The 25,011-nt window shown below is 49.9% G+C and overlaps 2 protein-coding genes across 2 annotated transcripts in view; both read right to left on the bottom strand.

Annotated features, from left to right (window-relative positions):
• Abl1 (ABL proto-oncogene 1, non-receptor tyrosine kinase) overlaps window positions 1-6,098 on the bottom strand; it is a 117,954-nt gene extending 111,856 nt beyond the window's left edge. Inside the window, exon 1 of the mRNA XM_042681049.1 lies at window positions 4,900-6,098. Coding sequence (XP_042536983.1) covers window positions 4,900-5,035 — 136 coding nt within the window. The 5' untranslated portion in view covers window positions 5,036-6,098. The remainder of the gene's footprint in view (window positions 1-4,899) is intronic.
• Window positions 6,099-11,761: 5,663 nt separating this feature from the next.
• Window positions 11,762-23,143, bottom strand: Exosc2 (exosome component 2). The gene is made up of 9 exons (XM_042681058.1): window positions 23,007-23,143; window positions 20,686-20,787; window positions 19,424-19,469; window positions 19,175-19,264; window positions 18,003-18,068; window positions 15,898-15,966; window positions 14,414-14,590; window positions 13,846-13,974; window positions 11,762-12,530 (listed from the first exon to the last, which is right to left on the bottom strand). The coding sequence occupies exons 1-9, from the start codon at window positions 23,126-23,128 to the stop codon at window positions 12,450-12,452; spliced, it is 882 nt and encodes a 293-aa protein (XP_042536992.1). The 5' UTR covers window positions 23,129-23,143; the 3' UTR covers window positions 11,762-12,449.
• Between the last annotated feature and the right edge of the window lie 1,868 nt (window positions 23,144-25,011).

Below are 25,011 nucleotides of genomic sequence, written 5' to 3'. Positions count from 1 at the left end.
CAAACTAATCTACGAAAATGGAAGGAACGTGTACATTCATGAACTACGCAACGTTCTCTCCCATCCATGACTGCAAGATGCGCACGCGGACACTTGGTCCCTAGCAAGCATATCCATTCTCATGCCTTAAATATCTTTCACCAGAGGACACCAGCTCTCCTCTGCAGCCTGCACTGCTTCCCTCAATTCCAGCATGTAGTCCTACCTGCCTGCCTAACATGTCCACCTGGCTGCCTAACACCTGTCTCAAATGTAGCACACCCCAAAGCAGTTCCTGATCTCTCCTCCCACCCTAGTCAACTCCTCTTGTATTTAGAAAAAAAAATTTCAATAAAAGGCAAGTTCATTCCTCCAGTACTCAGTCCACAAATCTGGGAGATACTCTTTTTTTTTTTTTTGGTCGGTCGTGGGGCTTGAACTCTGGGCCTGGGCGCTGTCCCTCAGCTCTTCAGCTCAAGGCGAGAGCTCTACCACTTGAGCCACAGCCCCACTTCCAGTTTTCTGATGGTTTATTGGAGATAAATTTCACCGGATTTTCCTGCCCAGGCTGGCTTTGAACTGTGATCCTCAGATCTCAGCCTCCTGAATAGCTAGGATTACAGGCGTGAGCAAGCTACTCTTAGATATCTCTCATACCTCACACAGAATCCAAAAGCAGATCCAAAGTACAGATAGCTCAGCCTTCAGATAATTACAGAATCTGACGATTTGCCTGCCACCACCCTGGTCCCACATCACATCATCATTCTCATCTAGATCAGTGCAACTGAGTGCAATCGAGCCCCACCCAGAATTCTGCTTTCTCCTCTGTCCTCAGCTAGACAGCAGCCAGGAGAGCGTCTCTCAGATCACAGACCAGGCTTCCCAAACCACAGGCGTGAAAGTCAAAACCTTGAAATAGCCAGCAGACCCCACTCTTCTCGAGACATTCTGCCTGCCGTCCCATTTTACCCTGACACCCCTCCTTTGCTCTCTCTGTCCAGCTACACTGGCCCAACATTCTAGGCAAGCTCTGCTGGGATTTTTCCACCTGACACCCCTGCCTTTAGTGCTTTATTTACTCAACACTTCCCCAAAGCTGTTCCTCCCCTCCCTTCTTCAAATGCCGCCTTTGCCAGCAACCTCCCTACAATTACTGCCTCCAACATTTCCTCCTCAGCACTCACAGCTCTCTCACAGTTCTACATATCCTTATCCAGCCTATGATGCTGTTTCTCCCACTAAAACAAAGTAAGTCCTAGGAGTGTGGGTATGTTTTTTTCACTAACAAATCGCTGGTGACTAAAACATTGCATAGCTCATGATGTGTGCTCTAGAAATATTTTTTAACCAGGTGTCAGTGGTTCCCACCTGTTTATTACCTTAGTTACTCAGGAGGCTGAGACCTAAAGGGTCACAGAGTTCAAGACTAACCAGATCAGCAAAGTCCTTAAGTTGAGGTCCTGAGTTCTAACCCCAATACTGCTAATGTTGAAGAAAAAAGGAAACCCTTAAAAAAATTAAAATTAGCCGGGCGCTGGTGGCTCACGCCTGTAATCCTAGCTACTCAGGAGGCTGAGATCTGAGGATCGCGGTTCAAAGCCAGCCAGGGCAGGAGAGACCGTGAGACTCCTATCTCCAATAAACCACCAGAAAACCGGAAGTGGCGCTGTAGCTCAAGTGGTAGAGCGCTCGCCTTGAGCTGAAGAGCTGAGGGACAGCGCCCAGGCCCAGAGTTCAAGCCCCACGGCCAAAAAAAAAAAAAAAAAGAGGCTTAAGCCAGGTGCCAGTGACTCACACCTATAGTCCTAGCTATTCAGGAGGCTGAGATCTGAGGATCATGGTTCAAAGCCAGCCCCTGCAGGAAAGACCAGGACACTTTTATCTCCAATTAACCACTAGAAAACTGGAAGTGGTGCTGTGGCTCAAAGTGGTAGACTGCTAGCCTTGAGCAAAAAAGCTCAGAAACAGCGCAGGCCATGAGTTCAAGCTCCAGGGCCAACCAAAAAAAAAAAAAGTTTTCTCCTTCAAACTTAAACCTCTCAGTGCCCTAAGAAATCTAAAATCCTCCCATCATCTCGCTACACACACACACACACACACACACACACACACACACACACACACACACACACACACACACACACACACACACACTTATAGATTGGGGCACCAGTGTCTCATACCTGTAATCCTAGCTACTCAGGAGGTTGAGGTCCAGAAGTTAGTATTTCAAAGCTAGCCTGGGCAGAAAAGCCCATGAAGCTCTTATCTCGAAAATAACCAGCAGAAAGTTAAGCTGGAGGGTGTGGCTCAAGTGGTAGAATGCCAACTGAGCAAGCATGAGGCACTGAGTTCAAATCCCAATGCTAGAAATAAAGGTATTTCTGATTTACAAAAATGGGGTCATGCATGTAGACTGGTTTCCAAATGGCCTTTTCACTTCTGTCATACAGACATCTCTTTTACTGCTGGCCTGCAGTGCATACTCTTACATGTCCTCATTTCTGGCCCTCTGTACATCTGAAATTATCAAAGACCTTTAGTTTATATAAGTTAATCTCAATAATTACCAAATTAGAATCTTAAACTGAAATTTAAAGTATAATTGATTCATACAAAAATAAAAAATTTTTATTGTTTCTAAAACTTTTCCCCAAAAGCAAACTTTCTGGATAGCTGTAGACATTCTTCTTTAATGTTATATCAAAACCTCACAAGTGGTAGTTCTTTTTTTTTCTTTTTGGGTCCGGTTGTAGGGCCTGAACTCTGGGCCTGGGTGCTGTCCCTCAGCTCTTCAGCTCAAGGCTAGCACTCTACCACTTGAGTCACAGCGCCACGTCCAGCTTTTTTCTTTTTTGCTTATGTGGTGCTGAGGAATTGAACCCAGGGCCTCAAGCATGCAAGGCAAGCGCTCTACCACTGAGCCACCTTCCCAGCCCAAGTGGTAGTGCTTAAAGGCTGGTAGAGCCAGAAGCCACCACACCAGTGAACCCTAGATTCTGCAACATTAAAATTAACAGAGCCTGGATTCCCTAACTTCTTAATTCAATAAGAACACAGTATAATGACACATTTGCCTACCTATAATAGATGCTAAAACAGAACTATTAGCAAGGGACTGCTGGCTCAACACCATCTTAGCTACTCAGCAGGTTGAGATATGAGGATGGAGGTTAGAGGCCAGTCCAGGGAGGGAGTCCTTGAGACTCTTGTCTCTAACCACCAAAAATGTGGAAGTAAAGCTGTGGCTCAAGCTAAGGGATAGCATCCAGGCCCTGAGTTCATGCCCCAGTATAAGCACAAAACAAAACAAAACAAGAATGTAAGAACTATCAAATACAAGTTCATCCCAGAGCCCTTTTTTATTGCAGTTACCCACTGCTAGGAGGTATTTGTGAATTTCAAAGTACATGCCACTCACAGACAACCTACATTTGCTTACAAGGGGAGGGGGCTCAATTGATGTTTTAATATTAGGTTCAGAGCCTAAAAAATGTCAGGCTCTAACAGTACAAGCAGAACCCTAATTAACTGGTTCCTGGCTGGCCTCTGCTACAGACTTCAGTCTAATCTGAGCCTTAGCGTTAACTTCACACAGAATTACTAGAAGTCAACAAACTAGCATGTACTATCAACACTGAAATGTCAATGGTGTCCATAAAATTGTCAAAGACAACCTTTATTGCCTCAAATGTCATTCTACAGTAGAAGGGAAAGTAAATTAAGGAGAAGGTGGTGTGTATGCTCAGGTAACAAGAAACGCTGTTTCCCCTAGCTGCTTTTCCCACATGGCTCCAAAATGAGTATTTTCAAATTCTCCTTCAGATTAAAAAGGTCAAGAATATTAGTATCTGATTTTTTTTTTTTTTCTTTTTGACGGTGATGGGACTTTCAAACTCTGGGCCAGGGCGCTGTCCCTGAGCTCTTTTGCTCAAAGCTAGCTCTCTACCACTTTGAGCCACAGAACCACTTCCGGTGTTGTGGTGCTTCAATGGAGATAAGAATCTCACCAGGACTTTTCTGCTCAGGCTGGCTTTGAACCTCGATCCTCAGCTCTCAGCCTCCCGAGTAGCTAGGATGTCAGGCATGAGCACCGGCGCCTGGCTGGTCCTGAACTTTTTTGCAGAGCATAAGTCACTTTGAGATTACAATAAAAGTACTCTTTAGGAAACTAGTAAGGGGAGCCAGGTGCCAGTAGCTCACATCTGTGATCCTAGCTAGTCAGAGAGCTGAGCTCTGGGGCTTGAGGTTTAAAGATAGCCTGGGAAGACAAAACCTAAAGACTCCAATTACCAGCAAAAATCAGGAAGTGGAAGTGCAGTTAAAGTGCTAGCCTTGAGTGAAAAAGCTAAGAACACACGAGGCCCTCGGTTCAAGCCCCAGTATACAGGGAGACAAGGAGACAAGAGAAGAGAGAAGGGAGGGTAAGGGGAGAGAGAGGGAAAGGAAGAGAGAAGGGGACAAGGAGAAGGAGAAGGAGGGGGGGAAGGGAAGGGGGGAGGAAGAGAAACAGTGGGGAGGGAGAGAGGGAAGGGGGCAGAGAAAACCATAGTAAAGGATTCAGATACTTCAGAAGAGTCAGTGCCTTTAGCAGGAGCAGGTGACAGAACTGAGAAACCCCCAGGAAATGAAATGAGGCCCTGGAACAGTAAAATGATCTGTTCAAGGTCATTGGCAACAATGAGTAAGTGGGATCAGACAAGAATCAAGGAACTTCAACAAAATGTTTTTAACTCATACCTTTCTGATAGAAAGCTAAGTCCCATCAGAAACCACAAGATAATGTAAGCAGAGAAATGTAAGCAGAACTGGAACCAACAGACATAAAATGCTGCTGGCTACAGAAAGTTCTTTGATGGCCTAGGCCAAATGCACAAAAGGAAACACTGGACCAGAAATCTTGAAAAAAGCACTCACCGTGTTCCACAAAAACATTGCAGTGTAGACCCCCATGCCTCGATGATTCCTTCTTTCCTGCGCCCTTGATAAAGTGCAGGGCAGGCAGACTCGGCCTCCTCTGGTCCCCAAGAACTTTTCCAGGCTGCTGCCCCATAAAGCAATGATAGGCACCCCTTTCCAGAAAAGGGTTCAAGATCTTCCAGAAAGGTCTGTGGGCTTTGGGAGGAAACAGTTATGCAGAATTTCACATTCACCAGTATATGAGGTCAATCTTGTATTACAAAAAGAAGCCAAGTTTTGAGTCGACACGTGTAAACAGACGTTCCAATTATTTTTGCAGTTCCTCAATCTTGAAGTAATGTAGCTGCAAGTCTACCCCCAAAGTTTCTTGATTTTTTTTTCTTAAAAGTTTATTTTACAGGCTGTTTCAAGAAGAAAACCTTCCAACAGAAATGTCCCGAGGGGACGCAGAAGAGGACCAACAACACCAAAGTCGTTTCGATCCCCAGGCAGAAAGGAAATGTGGGTCTTCTTTGGCTGCTGTCCAGAACTTTTCCTGGGGAAGTCACCGACACCCTATCTCAGTTTCTCCACCTTCCCAACAAGTTTCCTGCCGCTCTCCTTCCCCAGCCTGCTCTCCGGAAAAGGACACGGGTCCCTCAGACTTCAGCGACAGCTCACCGGAGCCGGAATGCACAGCCAGCAACTTTCAGGTCCGCTTTTTAAAAGGCCTGTGAAACCAATCCAGACTTTTCCTTTGCATTGAAGTCTGGGGCTGCGCTGAGACCAAAGGGGCCGTAGGCGACATTGGAAGAAATCAGGGCATCAGCGGCTCCCGGGAGCAATCTGGGGAGCAGCGGAAGCCGCTTGACAGCAGGGAGGGGATCTGAATTTGAATGGGGGGTTCCCAGACCTGACCTGGGCCCAGGATCCAGAGCGAGGGGCGGCTCCGGGGTGAGCAGGAGACATGCCCGGGCCGGGCACGGGCGGCTTACTCGGGGGGCGACGTTCCTCTGGCCTCAGGAAACGGGGTGGCCCAGGTCAGGGGAAACTGAGGCCACCCCCCAGCGTCCCGGAACCGGAGCGGAGCCGTAAGGGGCTGGGGACCGCCCGCAGCCCCGAGGGCGGGAGCGGCCGCGGGGGGAGGAGGCCCGGCCGCCTCGGCCTCTAGGAGTCGGGGTCTCCGGCCGAGACCCCCCCTCCCCCGGCCCGGATGCCGCCGCCGCCGCCGCCGCCGCCGCCGCGCGGTCACATCCCCGGGGCCTGCGAGGGGCGCAGCCTCTCCCGCCGGTCGGACCGAGGACGACCGAGGGCTCCTCAGACGCGGGGCCCGGGAACCGGCTCCGGCTCCCCTCAGGGACAGGCGCCGACCCCCGCGGCCGCCATGATGGATTACGAGCCGCCTCACAACGAGGCCCGGCTCCGCCCCCGGGCCCGCCCCCAGCGGGGTCCGCAGTCCGGCTCGCGGGCTCCCCGGCGCCGGCCTCCCGAGCCGCTCCCTCCGACGCCGCCGCGCCTGTCCGCCCAGTGGTGGTGCCGCCGCGACAGCCCGGCCGGCGCGACCTTCCCAGGGTGGCTTTTCTGAGCGCAAGGTGAGCGGTAAGGAAGCGCCCGCCTCCTCGGCATTGTCATTGGCCCGCAGGCCCCCGAGTCAGGCCGCTCTCCTCCACCCCATTGGCCAGTGAAGGCGGTAGCGAGAGCTGCCAGCCAATCGCTTTCGCCGGCGCCGCGGGGCGTGCCGGGAGCTGTGGTCCCAGGCGCCCCCCGGTCCCGCTCGCCCCAGCCTAGGCGCCCGAGCTCCGGCCCCGCCCCCTGGGAGCCAGAGGACTGCAGTCCGCCCTGGGCTGGGCGCAGGCAGCACTGTCAGCAAAGAGCCGCAGCGGAGGAAGGACTGCGGAGTCTCCCAGAAGAGGAGCAAGAGTGCCTCCTCGAGCCTCTTCGCGAAGGGAGGAAACTTGGCGCATTCTTGCCAGCCAGGGCTGCCGGTGCCTCACATCGAATCCAGGGCCGGCGGCAGGAGCGGCGATGGAGGCCTTGGCAGGCTCGCGCGTGGCAGGTGGGGCGTGCCAGGCGAAATCATCCCATGTTGGCACTAGTACCTATCTTTCAGCATGCCCAGTTACCAAAGCTAGCCGTGTAGCAAGCCAAACTTGCACCCTTCGTGACTCCTGCAACCGAAAAGCACCTGGGGACCCCCCCCCAAAAAGAAAACCACAAACCCGGCCCCCGTCCTTCACTCAGCCTCTTGGTCCCGTTGCTGTCACTGTTTGGACTCAGGGCCTCAAGCTTGCTTAGCCCACACCTCTCATCAGCCTTGCAAACTCAATGAGGCTTGAAATTATACTCTCTACCAGGGCAAAGTCAGCCGTGACTTACTGATGGTCACTTCCCTACTTGATGACAGCCAGTAGTTCAACCCGGATTGGCCTTGCCCCAAAACAACTCCTCTACTTTGCCATTCAGTAACAAGTCACCGGAGCTAATGTTAGACAAAATTTCAAAAACTGCTACTGATACCAGGAGCACCACAGCTACGAGTGAATTGTACATTCAGCTGAGTGCATTGTATATTACTGCTGGAGGAATGGCACTTCAACTACTAAACAGCAAATAGGTCTGGAACTAGTGGCTCATGCCTGTAATCCTACCTACTCAGGAGAGATCTGAGGATTGTAGTTTGATGCCAGACTAGGGTGCAAAATCTGAGACTCTTATCACCAATTAACCACCTAAAAACTGGAAGTGGAGCTGTGGCTCAAGTAGGGGAACACTAGCAAAAAAAAAAAAAAAAGTCAAGGACAGCACCTAGGTCCTGAGTTCAAGCCCCCACGATTAAAAAAAAGTTACCCAAAGACACTGAATGTGAAGCAGATCGAAATCTGTGACCAGACTTAGAGCTTAGAATGTGCGAATTAACATGTAGTTGCTTTCAGTTTTACTCTCACAAAATAATCTGGCAGACAGAATGTTCAGATTTTAATAGAATGGCCAGCAAAATTAGTCCTGATCTATACTTTCAAACTCAATGTTTTGTTCCCTTTCCATTGTCCACCCATTGTCTTATTCTGAGTTGTTTTTTGTTTTTGTTTGTCTGTCACGTCACTTGAACTCTGGGCCTGGGCCTCAGCTCTTCCGCTCATGGCGAGTGCTCTACCACTTGAGCTGCAGCACCACTTCCGGCTTTCTGGTGGTTTACTGGAGATGTCTCACGGACTTTCCTGCCCGGGCTGGCTTTGAACCATGCTCCTCAGATCTCAGCCTTCTGAGTAGCTAGGATGACAGGCGTGAGCCACCAGCGCCAGGCATCAGCATCTGAGTATTAATTTTTTGAGATTTCACTTACTCCTGGTTCAGTCTTAATAATTTCCTCATCTGCATTCTCCATTCTCTGGTTTAGTACTGGGCTACCAAACCAGAACTTGAACTCCCATTTCTTAGTTTTTCTGCCAGTACAGTAGCACAAAAGGCTCTTCCTTAACTTTTCCTTAATGGCTGGCATCCTACTATTTGAGCCACACATTCACTTTCAGCTTTTTGGTGGTTATTGGGAATAAGAGTTTCTCTGATTTGTCTGCCTCCACTGACTTCAAACTGAGATTCCCAAGGGGCTAGCATGTAGCTCAGTGGCAGAGTGCATACTTAGCAAGTGCAACATACTGGATTGGACCCCCAGAAACAACAACAACAAAGAAAATAGTTAAAAGAAAGCCAGGCCAGGCGCCAGTGGCTCACACCTGTCATCCTAGCTACTCAGGAGGCTGAGATCTGAGAATTGAGGTTCAAAGCCAGCCTGGGCAGGAAAAGTTCATGAGACTCTTATCTCCAATTAAACACTCAAAAAACTGGAAGTGGCACTGTGGCTCAAGTGGTACAGTGCTTGCCTTGAAGTTAGGAGCTCAGGGACGGCGCTCCAGCTCAGAGTTCAAGCCCCATGACCAAGAAAAAAAAAAAAAGCCAGGGGAATAGGAATGTAGCTTAATGGTAGAGTGCTTGCCTAGCATGCATGAAGCCCTGGGTTCAATTCCTCAGTACCACATACACAGAAAAAGCCAGAAGTGGTGTTGTGGCTCAAGTGGTAAGAGTGCTAGCCTTGAGCAAAAGCTCAGGGACAGTGCTTAGGGTCCGGAGTTCAAGCTCCATGACTAGCAAAAAGAATGCCAGGTGTTGGGCTGGGAAGGTGGTAGAGTGCTTGTTTTGCATGCATGAGGCCCTGGGTTCGATTCCTCAGCACCACATAAGCAAAAAGAAAAAAGCTGGAAGTGGCACTGTGGCTCAAGTGGTAGAGCACTAGCCTTGAGCTGAAGAGCTGAGGGACAGCGCCCAGGCCCAGAGTTCAGGCCCCATGACCAGACCCAAAAAAAAAAAAAAGCCAGGTGTTGATGGCTCACACCTGTAGTCCTACCTACAGGAGGCTAAGATCTGAGGACTGAGGTTGAAAGCCAGCCTTGGCAGGAAAGCCCATGGAACTCATCTCTAATTTTTTTCCCCCCAGTCATGGTGCTTGAACACTGGGCCTGGCCATTCTCCCTGAGCTCTTCAGCTCAAGGCTAGCACTCTACCACTTGAGCTACAATGCCATGTTTATGTGGTACTAAAGAATCGAACCCAGGGCTTCATGTATGCTAGGCAAGCACCTACCATTAATCCCAGCCCACCTCATCTCTAATTAATCACAGGAAAAGCTGTTGTGGGGCTGTGGCTCAAGTGGTAGAGCCCTAGCCTTAAGCAAAAGAAGTTCAGGGACAGTGCCCAGGCCTTGAGTTCAAGCCCCAAGACCAGCAAAAAAAAACCCCTGAGATTCTGCGAATGGAGTAGCTAGGATTATGGGTATGAGCAACCAACACCACCAAATTCACTTACCAATCGTCTACTGAGTACCTGGACTACAGGGCTACAGTAATAATCAAAACAATGATCAATCCACACACAGGATCAGAGCCTGTGCTGGACACTAAATGTCCAGATTCATAAATTTTCACAATCAGTTCAAATTGGCCTCCTTTATAGGGGATGGCTTTGATGCCTGTAAAGTTTAAACCTGCCCCCGATTGGCCATCTAAATTCTGAGTTGGCACTTGGGTCATCACTATGGCTTTATTCAGTTATTCTGAGATAAACTAGACCTTGCTAGGTTTCAGAGCCCTTCGCAGGCGGAAGTCAACTGCACTTGACCTGCTGCCTCAGGAATGACCCTGAGGCCCAGTTATCACATTGACCGGTTTTTCTGGATTTAGGGGAATACTATGCCAACCATACATTTTTCTACAAATAACACTACAGCATACTTAAAGGACTTTAAAACTAGAACTTAAAACCCAGAAAATGACTAACAAAATGTTCCCCGAGGGCTGGGAAGGTGGCTCAGTGGTAGAGCGCTTGCCTTGCATGCACGAAGCCCTGGGTTCGATTCCTCAGCACCACATAAGCAAAAAGAAAGCCGGAAGTAGAGCTGTGGCTCGAGTGGTAGAGCGCTAGCCTTGAGCTGAAGAGCTGAGGGACAGCGCCCAAGCCCAGAGTTCAGGACCCACGACCGGACCCAAAAAAAAAAAATGTTCCCCGATATTAAGCAAATCTCTTTAGGCTCGTATATTATGATCTTTACTGAGTGATGTTACATTTCACAGGAGCGCCCCCTTGTGGGCTATGGGAAGCAGCCCATCACCAAGAGGTGCTTTCAGACCTTTGCATTTCTGCAGGAATGGGAGATCACCATTCTGCTGGCAGCTTGGAAAAAGCCAGGCGAGGAGGGACCCCTCTGTCAGGAGGAATACAGCCTGGATATTCACAGAAATATGACAGGTAAGCCTACCTAAAGTTGCCTTTCAGCCTACAGAAATATGCAGGTGTCTGCAAACTCCTCAAAGTAGGTGGCTAACGCAGAAATGAGATAAAAAGCTGCCTACTGGAGGATGCTACAAAGAAACATGCCATCTGATGCAAGAGAGCTGAAGTGTAGGGTAGTGGGTAGCACTGAAGCCATAGGGATTTGCTATCCTGGCACCCGCTCAGCGAAGATGGCGAAGCCGCTGAGCCTCGGCTGTTATACGCAGCTACCCTGCACCTAACACCCTAAGCAAAAGTGTTCTGATATATTACATACAGTACATGCACATACAGAACCTTCCAAAACTGTTTCCCAGGCTGGGCATGGCGGCTCACTACTGTAATCCTAGCTACTCAAGAGACTCAGAGCTGAGGACCACACTTCAAAGCCAGTGAGGACAGAAAAAGCCACCAACAAAGCTGGAAGTTGGAGTGACAAGTGAAAGTTCTAGCCTTGAGTGAATACTCAGAGACAGCACCTAGGCCCTGAGTTTAAGCGCTAGTACTGGCACACACGTTTTCTAAAACTATCTCAGGACACCAATTGTATGTAAGTGCATATGCACCCGAGAGTCCAGGGGCTTACTTTACCAACAGGGCCTGGGCACCATCCCTGAGTGTTTTTTGCTGAAGGCTAGAACTCTACAAGCCACAGCTCCACTTCTGGCTTTTTTGGTGGTTAATTGGAGATGAGTCTCATGAACTTTCCTGCTTAGGCTGGCTTCAAACCATGAATCCTCAGATCTCAACCTCCTGAGATTATAGGTATGAGTCACAGGCACCCAGACAGAACATTATATTTTTTAAGCAGAATCCAACATTCTTCCAAATTGTAGTATCTGGTTTCTATCTTTTAACCCTCAATTATTCAGAAGTGAAATCATTCATTACAGGAAGAAAACAGCTTTGCTTTCCCTATCTCCATTTTTATGTTTTCTTCATATTGATCAAAGTACCCCCAAAGTGTTCAGAGCATCCTCAAAAGCAGAACAGGTAAGGCAGCCTGGTGTATCCCTCAACTCTAACACAGGGACACGCAGGAGATGAGATTCCAGTCTAGCAAAAGGCCGAGCTTTATTGCACTGCTGGGCTACCAGTACCAATGATAGTCTTAAACTTATTTGTTTTGGCTCATGCCTGTAATCCTAGATCCTCAGGAGGCTGAGATTCCAGGATCAAGGTTCAATACCAATCTGGACAGGAAAAGTCCTCTCCAATTACCTAACCAAAAGCTAGAAGCAGAGGTGTGGCTCAAATGGTAAAGCATCAGCCTTGAGTGAAAAACCTAAGGGCTAGCACTCAGGCCCTGAGTTCAAGCCCCAGCTCCAGCACATACAAAAAGCAAAAGTAAAAAAGTGATAAAGTGTTGGTAATGCCGTGTTTTCTATTGACTACCTCACCAGGCACGCGCCTTGTAAGTGACAGGGAGTGGAAGACAAGAATTCCATATTATTCCAGAATTGAGGCCAAGGGGGGCGGTGACATCTAACTGGATGCTGCTCACTCTGAAGGACCTAAAAACCAACAGCTGCACCGGGACTCAGCCAGGACCCAAGGGGCCAGGGGCAGCGTTCACTTCCACCCAGGCTGCACCAGCACAGCACAGCAGTGGGCAGGCCCTGAGCTGAAGGCAGCCATGTGTAGAGAAGCAGGCGAGTAAAGAGTGTCAGATCCATCTGAGTCCACCGACTTGTCCCGTCCACATCTCCAGCGAGGTCCACAGTCCCATCTTCAGGAGCCCCTCCTCAGCCCTCCTGTTCTAAAAGCCGCTGGCGTGTCTCCAGTACAATCTCCTCCATTACATCTGGCTTCAAGATGTCTTTGATCTGAAAAAGAATCATCTTCGTTTTTTGGTTCTATAAACCAATCATCAATCCAAATGTAGAAACTAAGCACATTGAATATAAACCTTCTGTATCCTGTGCCTTTATCAGACTCTTAAGTATTGCCAGACATGGCTTGACCAGTCAGCAAGACTGCCTGGGGGTCTAGCGGACAGGAACAAAGATATTCTAACTTTCATTAATAAGATAGTTGATACCAGGTGCAAAGGCTTACACCTGTAATCTCAGCTACTTGGGAAGTAAGAAATTGGTGGATTGGGCTGGGAAGGTGGCTCAGTAGTAAAGTGCTTGCCTCGAATGCATGAGGCCCTGGGTTCGATTCCTCTGCACCACATAAACAGAAAAATCCGGAAGTAGCGTTGTGGCTCAAGTGGTAGGGCGCTAGCCTTGAGCTCAAGAGCTGAGGGGCAGTGTCTAGGCCCAGAGTTCAAGCCCCACAACCGACAAAAAAAAAAAGAAAAGAAATTGGTGATGATTTCAAGCCATCCCTAGCAAAAAGGTAATGAGACCCTCCCATCCACAAAAAATGAGCCACATGTGGTAATTCGCAACTGTCATCCCAGGTACCTGAAAGTCATAGGTAACAGGATTACAGTTCAGGGCAGCTGGGACAAAAAAACAAGACTCTAGATGAAGAAATTAATAAAGTAAGCTAGAAGCTAGTGCCTCATCCCTATAATCCTAGCTATTTAGTAGGCTAAAACCTAGATGGTAACAGTTCAAAACCAGACTGGGCAGAAAAATCCACAAGACTGAGTGAGCTGTGGCTCAAGTGGTAGAGCACCTGTCATGAAAAAGAAAGCCAAGCAAGACTGTAAGGCCCTGAGTTCAAGGCCTAATACCAATAATATACACACACACAAAACACAAAAGAGTACAGATGTGGGGCTCAAATGGTAGAACATCTGCCTACCAAGTGTGAAGCCCCGAGTTCAAATCCCAGTACTGTCAAAGAGAGGTATATAATTTGGTATGGGGAAAACCAAGTCAAGCAGGCTGCTGTCATCAACAAGTCCAACCTAACACCTCTACCTACCCCCAATCCCCAATCCCTAGCCTGACTGGATATTGAGTGTCCTGGGGAAAAGATCTGCAAGACAGCACGAAACCAGTTCCCAATGATGCACAGACAGGTGAAATACAGGCTGCTGACTGAGGAGACACAGGAACAGCTCCAGGGCAGAGGGACGGGGAGCTGGGGTACCTGACGGAGGAGAGATGGGGAGCTGGGGTACCTGACGGAGGAGAGATGGGGAGCAGGGGTATCTGGCAGGGGAGGGACGGGGAGCGGGGATACCTGATGGGGGAGGGAGGCCTCGTAGCAGTACAGGATACTGGTGTCATAGAGCAGCATCTTCTGGGTCACCAGCAGGACAATGCAGTTCCGGAGCCGGGAGATCACCTCTCGATCAGCAAGAGAGACAGGCTTTGAGGGGACACAGGAGTCGGGGGGAATATAAGCAGGACCACAGTAAGTGAACAGCCCCGGAAGTCACAGAAAAGAGATCACACCCCAGACCTTGGGGACTTCACGTCTGTCAAACAGCTACGTCTGAAGGAGGAGACCAAGCAGAGGCTTGTTCAGTGGTGCTTTGGCAAATACACTGCAACTACACATCTCCACAAGCAAGTGTTCAGGAACACCCCCAGACAGAACCCAAAACTCCTGACCCCAGCAATCACACACAGGCAGGCTCAGCTCGGCGGCGTTCCAGCCACTGCCCGACATAGACTGACGGAGTAGACACGGTGGTCTCCTAAGCTAGACCGCCAGCACAGGAACATCTTGTGTTCATCTGACAAAATCACGCACACACATGCCACGGGGTAGAGACCGTGGCTCCATGCCTATGGCACTTCCTCACCTCCAGGTTGGCAATGAAGCCCCCAGCATCCTCGTCTTTGTGCTCGGGGGTCGGATAGATCCAGATGAAGCCATTGTTACCCAGAATCACCGAGGCTCCGCAGGGCAAGTCATGGAAGTGAGTCTTCTGCCGCTTCACCAGAGAGGGCGACACTTGCACCAAAACGCCCTGACCTAGCTAGACACACAGATGAGAGGCCTGGTCAGCGTTGACCATGGGCAAGGTGAATAGAGTGGCTTAACAATGCCGCTCGCCGGCGTGTCCAAACCAGCATCCTGCCCCTCACTGCTGCACCTGCTCTCTACAACGCATGTGCCTCTGAACCCAGAGGCCCTTTATACATTCTCCCCAAAAAGGAAGGCAGGGGCCAGAGGCTCATACCTGTAACCCTAGTTACTAAGGGCCCTGAGATCTAAGGATTGGGGTTCAAAGCCAGCCTAAGCGAGAGGCTATCAGACTTTTCCTTTTTCTTCTTCTTTGTTTAAAATGCCGGCTGCTGGGGAGGCCGGAGCCTGCCACCAGCCAAGGAATGCTGTCCCGTCCCAGGACCTTCCTCGGCCTCAACCCCAAGCACTCATCTTCCCCACGAGATGTGTGTCACTGCTTTGGCCAAGAGCTGGTCCTGGCAGGCCGGTTCCAGGCCCGCGTGCTGCTGGGAAAGGGCGCACAGCACAGCCTTCAGCCCCCACCTCAAGTACACAAATATGGCAGGGGGGACCTGGGAAACTGCTCACTAAGACAAAGCCAGCGCACACATGCAGCACAGCATCATGTGCTTCAGGATGTATGCATGTCTGTTCAGCAACATAACCTCAGAGAAAAGCGGTGAATGCCCATCGAGACTTAGATGATATACAACTCTTTCCAAGCAGGACCAGAGGCTGGACCGCTCTAGATACAGCCCTGGCTTCCCTGTTCTAAGGACCGCCTCAGCTGAGCCAGCTCCAGGCAGTGGGGCTCTTCTACCAGAACCATCTCAACTGGAAAAGGCTAAGCTTAACAGTGCTGTGAACCATGGAAATGCCCACTCCTCCCACTAGGCTCTGGGCACAGGGGCAGGCTACGAGATGCTGGCGGTAGGACGAAACTACAACCCTTTCCCCATTTTCCTTGACACAGTCTTGTTATATAGTCCAGGCTGTTCTTAGACTCTTTTATTTTTGGTCGGTCATGGGGCTTGAACTCTGAGCCTGGGCACTGTCCCTCAGCTCTTCAGCTCAAAGTGAGTGCTCTACCACTTGAGCTACAGCACCACTTCTGGTTTTCTGGTGGTTTATTGGAGATAAGAGCCTTTCCTGCCCGGGCTGGCTTTGAACCCTACTCTTCAGATCTCAGGCTCCTAAGCAGCTAGGATGACAGGCGGGAGCGACTTGGCACCCGGCCTACTTGGGTTCTTTATTGCAGACAGCATGGCCGGGAGCTCTGAGAATCTGAAATGGTCTTGAAGTCTGTTGATAAACTGAAATGGCAAGAATTCAACTTACCTTTCCATATTTCAGACTCCTCGTGTGCAAAGAGACAGCGCCATCTGAGAACACCGCCTGGACCTCAGCCTGGCCAGGGTGCTGGTGAAGGAACAAATGGTAACCTTGGCAGCCTGCTCTGGCAACACCTGCCTCCCCCACCTCTGTCTTCCCCTCCTGTCTCCAGCAGCCCATCTCCATATCTTAGCAGCATCCGACATCAGTGTGGCCTCACATTCCCTTTGGCTGACACCTGCCTTTCCACCCCCTGGGAAAGTTAGCTTTAGGCTGGGCATGATGGCTTACGCCTGTAATCTCAGATACTCAGGAGGGTCTGTTTGAGGCCAGGCAGGGCAAAAAGATTTTGAGTCCCCATCTGAATCAGTAAGTGAGATGTGTTAGGACACACCCATCATTTCAGCTACACAGGAGGAATAAAGAGGACTGCGGTCCAAGTCTCAGCAAGAATGCACGACACTAAAATATAACCAAAAGCAAAAAGGCAAAAGGACAGGAGTGGCTAAACTGGTTTTACCAGCACAAGGTCCTGGTACAAACCCTCATACTACCATAAAAAATAAAACAACAACAACAAAAACCACCATTAACAAAGCCCAAGTCTAGCCTATTACAATCCAGACCACAAGGCTATACAGGTTAGAGTTACAAGAGGGGTCTGAACAGCGCTAAGGCATCTTCCTGAATTAAGGAGGCAGAGAAGCCTGGTGCCGGTGTCTCACATCTGTAATCCTAGCTCTTCAGAAGACTGAAATCAAGGATTAGAGCCAGTCCAGGCAGACAACTCTGAGAGACTCATCTCCAATTATCCAGCAAAAAGCCAGAACCAGCAGGTGCCGGTGGCTCACGCCTGTAATCCTAGCTACTCAGGAGGCTGAGATCTGAGGATTGCGGTTCAAAGCCAGCCTGGGCAAGAAAGTCCGTGAAACTCTTAGCTCTGGTAAACCACCAGAAAACCAGAAGTGGAGCTGTAGCTCAAGTGGTAGAGCCCTTGCCTTGAGCTAAGAGCTGAGGGACAGCATTCAGGCCCAGCGTTCGAGCCTCATGACCAGCAAAAAAAAAAAAAAAAAAAAGCAAAACCAACTCATGGCTCAAGTGGCAGACCATCAGCCTTGAGCATAAAAGCTAAGACAGGGGCTGGGAAGGTGGCTCAGTGGTAGAGCGCTTGCCTTGCATGCATGAGGCCCTGGGTTCCATTCCTCAGCACCACATAAGCATTAAAAAAAGCCGGAAGTGGCACTGTGGCTCAAGTGGTAGAGTGCTAGCCTTGAGCTGAAGAGCTGAGGGACAGCGCCCAGGCCCAGAGTTCAGGCCCAGGACCGGACCCCAAAAAATAAAAATAAATAAATAAAAAGCTAAGACAGTACAAGGACAAGTTCAAGCCCAGTATTAGCACACACACGCATACAAATGCACACACACACACACACACACACACACACACACCTGTGAGTGCACACATACAAATGAAACAAGCCAGGCACTGGTAGCTTTTACTTGTAATCCTAGCTAATCAGGAAGCTGAAATCTGAAAATAGTTTCAAAGCTAACCCTGCAAGAAAATCCAGGAGACTCTTATCTCCAATTAACCAACAAGAAACAAGTGTGGCCGAGCTCCAGTTGCTCACACCTGTAATCCTAGCTATTCAGGAAGCTGAGATCTAAGGATCACAGTTCAAAGCCAGCCCAGGCAGGAAAGTCTGCATGACTTCAATCAACTACCAAAAAGCCAGAAGTAGAACTGTAGCTCAAAGTAATACAGCACTAGCCTTGAGCACAAAAACTCAGAAACAGTGCCAAGGCCCTGAGTTCAAGCCCCAGTACTGGCACACCCACACACAAGAAATGGAGTTCAAGTGGTAGAGTGCCAGTCTTGAGCAAAAAAACTCAGAGACAATGCCCAGGCCCTAAATTCAAGTTCCAATACTAGCACACATACAAAAAAGGAACCAGAGAAAGACCACAGCAGAGCCCAGGACACTTGACGCAGGACTCTGGTCCCTCCTGTCATAGAAGACATCCAGCACAGCTGACATAAAGGACATCTCCATTTCCAGTCCTGTGGGGTGGGGGTGGGGGCACAACAGGAGGCTGGGACACAAGGATACACTGATGAGGTCCCCTTCCTGCAAGAAACCTCTCATGGCAAGCTCATCTTCTGCTGATCTCCTCCTCTGAAATACACAAAAAACAACCATGTTACCTGAGTCAGGTCCTCAGAGAGCTCCTTCACCACTTCTGGATTTCGCCTCCTGAGATCTTCGAAGTCAGCCCTGCTATTTAAACATGAGGGCAGGAGGGGGACCCTAGGCCCCTGGGGAAGGAGGTGATGGGGACTCTCCAGGAGGAAGCCCCACCCTTCCTCCCTCCCTCCCTCCCACGTTCAAATGCCTCTCCTGCTCTCTGAAACCCCTCAGCTAACCCAGCCCTTCCATGATAGCACCTGCTCCTACAGGGCCTGCTCTGAGCCCACGTCATTCCCCGAACTCACTTCTATCCTTCAACAATCAACTCCAATGCCAGTCTTTCCTATGAGCTCCTCTCTCGAATTAATCATTCACGTGGCACACGCTTGTTCCCTGCCAGCCTGGAAGCTCCTGGCATTTCCCACAGGAGTGAGCACAGAGTGCTGTCTGTAAGACAAGCTGAACTGAGGCAGGTAGTACACAAAAGGCTACAGCTGTCTGGAATAAATGTCATTCAATTCACCGAAACTTAATCTACAGATAACTTTTTTTTTTGTGGGGGGGAGGGAAGGTCAGTCATGGGACTTGAACTCTGGGCCTGGGCGCTGTCCCTCAGCTCTTCAGCATAAGACTAGCACTCTACCACTATGAGCCACAGGGCCACTTTCAGTTTTCTGGTGATTTATTGGAGATCAGAGTCTCACAGGCTTTCCTGCCCAGGCTGGCTTTGAACCGAGATCCTCAGATCTCAGCCTCCTGAGTAGCTAGGATGACAGGCGGGAGCCACCAGTGCCATGCTTACAGATAACTCTTTGAGGCACGCCTTCACTGTGGGAAGCTTATGCGGCGAAGGGAAAACGATCAGCACCAGGATCTAAGAGCCTCTCCGAGTGGATGTCTCTGCTCTTACCCCACGCCAGCTGCTGTGTGTGCTGGGAGGCAGGGGCAGGTCTAAAGCCTGCATGCGCCAGGCAGCACACCTCATAGACAACAGGAACAGCTACCTCTGCACAAAGCAAAACACTGGCAGAGCGAAGCCCCTGACCAGCTCCTACTGGCCACCTGCACGGTGCTAGGCCCCTCGAGGCCCTTACCAGCTCTCCTCCAGGCAGGTTCATGGATGAAAGCAGCAAGACTGAGTCCAGCCGAGAGTTAGTCTCCACCTTCCACCTCTTCTGCTGAACCTAGGAGCAAGATTCACACCTAGACACACACTCCGGGGCAGCTCACACCCTAAGCAGCCAATTAATTCAGTGGAACAAGCTGCAGGCCACACAACAGCCAAAGGCTTCTATGCCACTAGCTTGCCTCCGCTTCATAAAACCCAGCAGCATCAGCTTTACCTCTGTGATTCTGCCCACTACAATGTCTCCTACTTCACCGTTGTATCTGAAACACAAAACAGAAGACGCCCATCAGCCAACAGGCTTTCTCACAACATGGAGCACCTTCAGAGATGTGGGGGAAGCAGCAACAGAGATCTGCACACAAATCACCAAATGCCAAGTAGTTCCTTTAGCTTCAATCACCCCTGCCCTGCCCCTGCTTTGCAGGGAAGCAGAGTACACCACCTCCGTGCTGCCATCCCTTTACATTACAGTTCTCTAAGCCATGTCCATAAACCTGCCCCATCCTGCTTCAATGTCCCCAGCACACCAACGACAATCAGATTAAAACCTAAGTCAGCCAGGCACTGGTATCTCACGCCTGTAATCCTAGCTTCTCAGGAAGCTGAGACCTGGAGGACTGTGGTTCGAAGCCACCTAAGGCAAGAAAGTATACAAGTCTCCATCTCCAACTAATCACCAAAAATGTAGTACTAGGCTCGAGTGAGCCAGTTGTGAGAAGCAAGAAAGCAGAGCAGGAGGGCTGGGAAGGTGGCTCAGTGGTTAAAGCGCTTGCCTTGCATGCCTGAGGCCCTGGGTTCGATTCCTCAGCACCACATAAGCAAAAAGAAAAAAGCCGGAAGTGGTGCTGTGGCTCAAGTGGTAGAGCGCTAGCCTTGAGCTGAAGAGCTGAGGGACAGCGCCCAGGCCCAGAGTTCACGACTAGAACCAAAAAAAAAAAAAAAAAAACAAGAAAGCAGAGCAGGAGCGCCAGGCCCTGAATTAAAGATCAGGTATAAGCACACAAAAATAACCTAACTCAGATCACAGCCCTCCCCTTCTCCTCCCCTTTGCTAGCAGCTTCCTGGATCACAGTGGAAGCCCAAAAGCTCACCATGGCTACCAGACAGATCAGCAGTCCACCCAGCTCAGCTCCTGCTCTTCCGTCGCCATCCGTACCAACTCCCCTGGCTTCTTTCCCTAAGTGTTAATGACCACTTCTAGGTACTGACCTTGCTGGAAGTATGTTCCATGCATCATTCCATGAATTCTAACAAAAGCCCTCTGGATAGGTCATGCTATTTTCTGAGGTCAGGTGACCTAGGGAAGCTGCACTGACCACTGCTAAACTACCCTCCACCACCCTTCCTCTAGTAGCACTCAATATCCCAGACTCCAACTGGATGGGGCAGACGGCAGGTGGACAAGGAAGTGGTAGGGATTAACAGGAGGCAGCGATGACCTGCTGTACAAGGGGAATCCACACCTTCTGTTCTCACCTGGTTTTCAGAGCTTTCACGCAGATCAGCTTGTTCACTCTCTCCACAGAGCCAGCCACAGATGCAAGGAGCTTCTCTTCCCCCATATACGTTCCATGACCTCTGTTATAACACAGGGTTCCAGTGTCACGCCGAAGGTCACCTCTCCCATTAACAATGTGATGATTAAGGCCAGTTACTCACAGGCAGATAGATAGGCAAGAAGCAGAGAAACCAGGCTTTGAGACTGGAGGGAGAGGGGGGGTGCGGGGAGGGGGGGGGGGTAGTAAGACTCCATCTTAACAAATAAGCCAGGTGTGGTGCTTCATATCCGTGATCCCAGCTATGCTAAGATCATGCAGACAGGAGAAAAGGCAAAAAGCATAAGAACCTCTCTGAAAACCAACCTAAAGCAAACAGAGCTGGAGGTATGGCTCAAGTGCCTAGCAAGCACAAGCCCTTGAGTTCAAACCCCAATACCACAAAAAAGGAAGGGAGGGAGGGAGGGAGGGAGGGAGGGAAGGAAGGAGTAATGTGTTCTTCAAACTTAACAGGACCAGCTCTCCTGGAAGAGCTACAGGAACACCTGTCTGGACAAGTCATCTTACTCAGATGTCACCTTCTCCAGCAAGCCTACCTCATCACCTGGTAACCACCCTGTAGCCGCACGTCCACTCTTTTCCCACTACAACCATCAATTAATGTTCTGAGTAACTAACTTGTGCCTATTGTTTTTGTTTAACTTACTTGTGTTATTGTACTAGAGTTTGAACTCAGGGCCTGGGCGGTGTCCCTTACCTTTTTTGTTCAAGGCTGGTGCTCTACCACTTAAGCCAAACCTCCAAATCTAGCCTTTTGTTGATTAACTGGAGATAGCGGAGTTTCCCCAATTTTTGCAGCTGAGATTGGCCTTGAACCTCAAATCTCAGTCTCCTGTGTAGTTAAGATTAGAGGTGTGAGCCACCAGTACCCAGCTTGTTTATTGTTTATTACTGGTCTCTCCCTGTTAAATAAATTCCATCAGGATAGAGATTTCTACTTTTTTCAGTGTTATACCCCAGCTGCACAAAATATGGGTTAAAAGAATGTCAGAATGAGCCAGACGCCAGGGGCTCACGCCTGTAATCCTAGCTACTCAGGATGCTGAGATCTGAGGATGGCGGTTCAAAGCCAGCCTGGGCAGGAAAGGCCATGAGACTCTTAATCTGCAATAAACCACTCAGAAAACCAGAAGTGGTGCTGTGGCTCAAGTGGTAGAGTGCTAGCCTTGAGCTGAAGAGCTGAGGGACATCACCCAGGTCCAGAGTTCAAGCCCCACGACCCACAAAAATAAAGGAATGTCAGAATGAATCCTAACATTCTAGTATCCAATAATCCAAAACTAAAAGCTGTAAAGGCAGTGCTACAAATGTTGTAACCCTCCTTATTTACGTTCATGTATTAAAGAATAAAATAAAAATAAAAGCCCACCAGAACTGAACTATCAATACTGTAATCGACCATTATTAATGTTGGATTTTGCGACTTTTCTTATGATGTCATTTAACTCTGGTGCTAAAAACAGCTACTGTTCTCACTACTAACAGATGAGGAAGCCCGCCCTGGAGAGGAGAGGCAAAGGAGCTGGTAACAAGGTAGCAGGACCAGAACTCCAGTTTTAGTCCCACATCTGTTCTACTCTGAAATGCAAAGTTTGTATAATTACATGCAAGCAGCCTCAAGGTTTGCCCTAACCCCCAAATATTAGCGGATTCAAAACCAAATCCCCTTTGCCAGGCGTGGTGGTGCTCGCATTTGGGAGGCAGAGGCAGGCAGACAGCAGGACGTGGAGTTTGAGGCCAGCCTAGGCTACACAAGCCAGTTCAAGGCCAGTCCATGCAACCTAAGGAAACCCTTGTCTGGGGGGTCGCGCTATGAGCACGACCCTGAGACCACACCGGGGGCGGGCGGGGGGGCAGCATAGCGCACGACCCTGAGACCACACCGGGGGCGGGCGGGGGGGCAGCATAGCGCACGACCCTGAGACCACACCGGGGGCGGGCGGGGGGGGGGGGCAGCCGGGGTCCCCGCACACAGCAGGAAAGTAAGGAACGGTCAAAGACCGTGGCTTCCGCGGGGGACCCAGAAGTCCCGCCGCCAGGGACCGGGATTCCGCGATCCCCGCGGAAAGCGGCGCGCGGCTCAGGAAGTGGGGCGCTCAAGCTCGGGACCCGGGCGACCGCGCGGCTCCGCGGCGGAGCCCGCGCAGAGGGGCGGGATGTCTTGGGTGCGGCCGGCAGGCCACGTGCAGCGAGCCCCGCTGCCGTTCCCTGCGGCCCCGGGGGCCCCAAGTCCCCACGTACCGCATGAAGCCCGTGTCCGTAGTGATCGTGTCCCCCGGCACCACCAGGTGTTTCTTAGAGTCGCGGCCCAGGCTCTCGCTGAGAGGCCTGCGAACCACTGGAAGCCTCATCTCCAGCGCCATCTTGGCGCCAGTGACTTGCGCAGGCGCAGTTTGCCTGGGAGCCGGCGGACGAACTCCAAAACTCTTGCACACTCCCGGAGAGGCGGGGCCTCAGAACAGCAACCAATGGGAACGCAGGGTCTTGCGGCCATGTTGACTACTGGCAAGCTTTGAGTTCACCTGAAGGGACAGAGGGAGCGTAGTTGCCATATTTACTGTTGGCAAGGAAGCACCTGTGCAATATTAGCCTCTCACGTTGTGTGGCCTAAGACTTTTTAATCTAACTTTTTATCATCATTACCAACCTACTTATGGTTTTCCAGGTGTTTGAGGTGCTTGAGAAATAGACCTCTGAATTTCTGTTCAACTCCAAACAGGTTATTTGGTATTTTATATGAGTTCACATAAGAGAGTTGGGAAGGGATTGGGATCTACTTGAACAGAGGAAAAGCCCTTCCCGGTAGCCTCAGATTTGTGTATTACAGCTTCCTTATGGGTGCTTGTTCCAGCCATCACTTGTACCCCCAAACATAGCTCCTCAATCCTCTCAAGCTGATTTACTCTAGCATTTCTGTAAAAATTAAAATAAAAATGATGGGCTGGGTAGGTGGCCTTGCATTCATGAGGCCCTGAGTTTGATTCCTTAGCACCACATAAGCAGAAAAAGCCAGAAGTGGCGCTATGGTTCAAGTGGTAGAGCTCTAGCTTTGAGCTGAAGAGCTGAGGGACAGCACCCAGGCCCAGAGTCCAGGCTACATGACCAACCAAAAAAAAAAATGGGGCTGGGAAGGTGGCTCAGTGGTAGAGTACTTGCCTTGCATGCATGAAGCCCTGGGTTTGATTCCTCAGCACCACATAAGCAGAAAAAGCCAGAAGTGGTGCTGTGGCTCAAGTGTAGAGCTCTAGCTTTGAGCTGAAGAGCTGAGGGGCAGTGCCCAGGCCCAGAGTTCAGGCCCAACGGCCTACCAAAAAATAATAATAATAATAATTAGTTAAAATAAAAATTAAAAAATAAAAATCACCTAAGAAAGCCAACCAAACCTTGCATGGCAGACATATCTGGTTGGGAAGTCAAGTGCATGGGTAATACAAAGATCTTCCTACAAAGATCTTTTGTCTCTACTCAGAAAACTGAATTCTGTGCGCCCTGCACCATTCTAAGGATTGGGCAATGGATGAACAGGTGTCATTTATGTGCTTTTATCCTATTTAGCAAGACTATTTCCCTGGTCCCTTCTCCCTAGTCTCTATTGCTCACCACTTTCTCTTGCCCTACAAAGTGTGCAGCACAGCAAGATTCTAAAGAAAATTTAATAAGCCAGGCCAGATGATTTAATTGCGCCTCTAATCCTAACTACTGACCAAGATCTGAGGATGGTGGCTCAAAGTCAGCTCAGGCAGACAAATCCATGAAACTTGGCTCTAATGAACCTGAAAAAAAATCTGAAAGTTGTGCTGTGGCTCAAGTGGTAAAGCACCAACCTTGAGTGAAAAAGCTAAGGGATAGTGCCCAAGTCCTGAGTTCAAGCCTGAGCACCAGCACAAAAAAAAAAAGAAGGAAAGGGAAGAGAAGGGAAGGAAAAAAAAGGAAAGGAAAGGAAAAAGAAAAGCCAACCCTATTACAAAGTGGGCAGCTGGACCTTTGCTCTCCTGGCCACCAGGAGGCAGTTGCTAGTACAGATAAAGACCTGTCCATCTTGAGCCCAGCTGTGGCCAGTAGTGGGCGACTGTGTCCTCTGAGCCATAGCCTCGCCCAGACAGCTCTGGAAGAAGCATTTGGGTGGTGTGTCCTAGACCAATGGCGATTTAGTACTGAAACCACTCAGGTTCAATCCCTGGGAGAGGGACATAACTCTAACCCAGCTCATCTACCCAGTACTCAAGTTCACCGAGCCTGTGGCAGG

The sequence above is a fragment of the Dipodomys spectabilis genome, unplaced genomic scaffold (genome assembly GCF_019054845.1).
Source record: "Dipodomys spectabilis isolate Male_0828 unplaced genomic scaffold, ASM1905484v1 ptg000067l, whole genome shotgun sequence".
Taxonomy (NCBI): Eukaryota; Metazoa; Chordata; class Mammalia; order Rodentia; family Heteromyidae; genus Dipodomys; species Dipodomys spectabilis.
The sequence above is the reverse complement of the archived record's forward strand: the minus strand, read 5'-3'. Positions and strand labels throughout refer to the sequence as shown.

Bases quoted from the DNA above. Each gene is read 5' to 3' on its own strand.
- Exosc2 (XM_042681058.1), bottom strand. From the start codon at position 23,128: ATGGCGCTGGAGATGAGGCTTCCAGTGGTTCGCAGGCCTCTCAGCGAG. The intron at 19,265-19,423 runs GTAAAGCTGATG...TCTTGCTCCTAG, and splicing joins TAGTGGGCAGAATCACAGAG to GTTCAGCAGAAGAGGTGGAA. The intron at 15,967-18,002 runs GTATCCTTGTGT...CACCCTGGCCAG, and splicing joins AGGAAGGGGACCTCATCAGT to GCTGAGGTCCAGGCGGTGTT.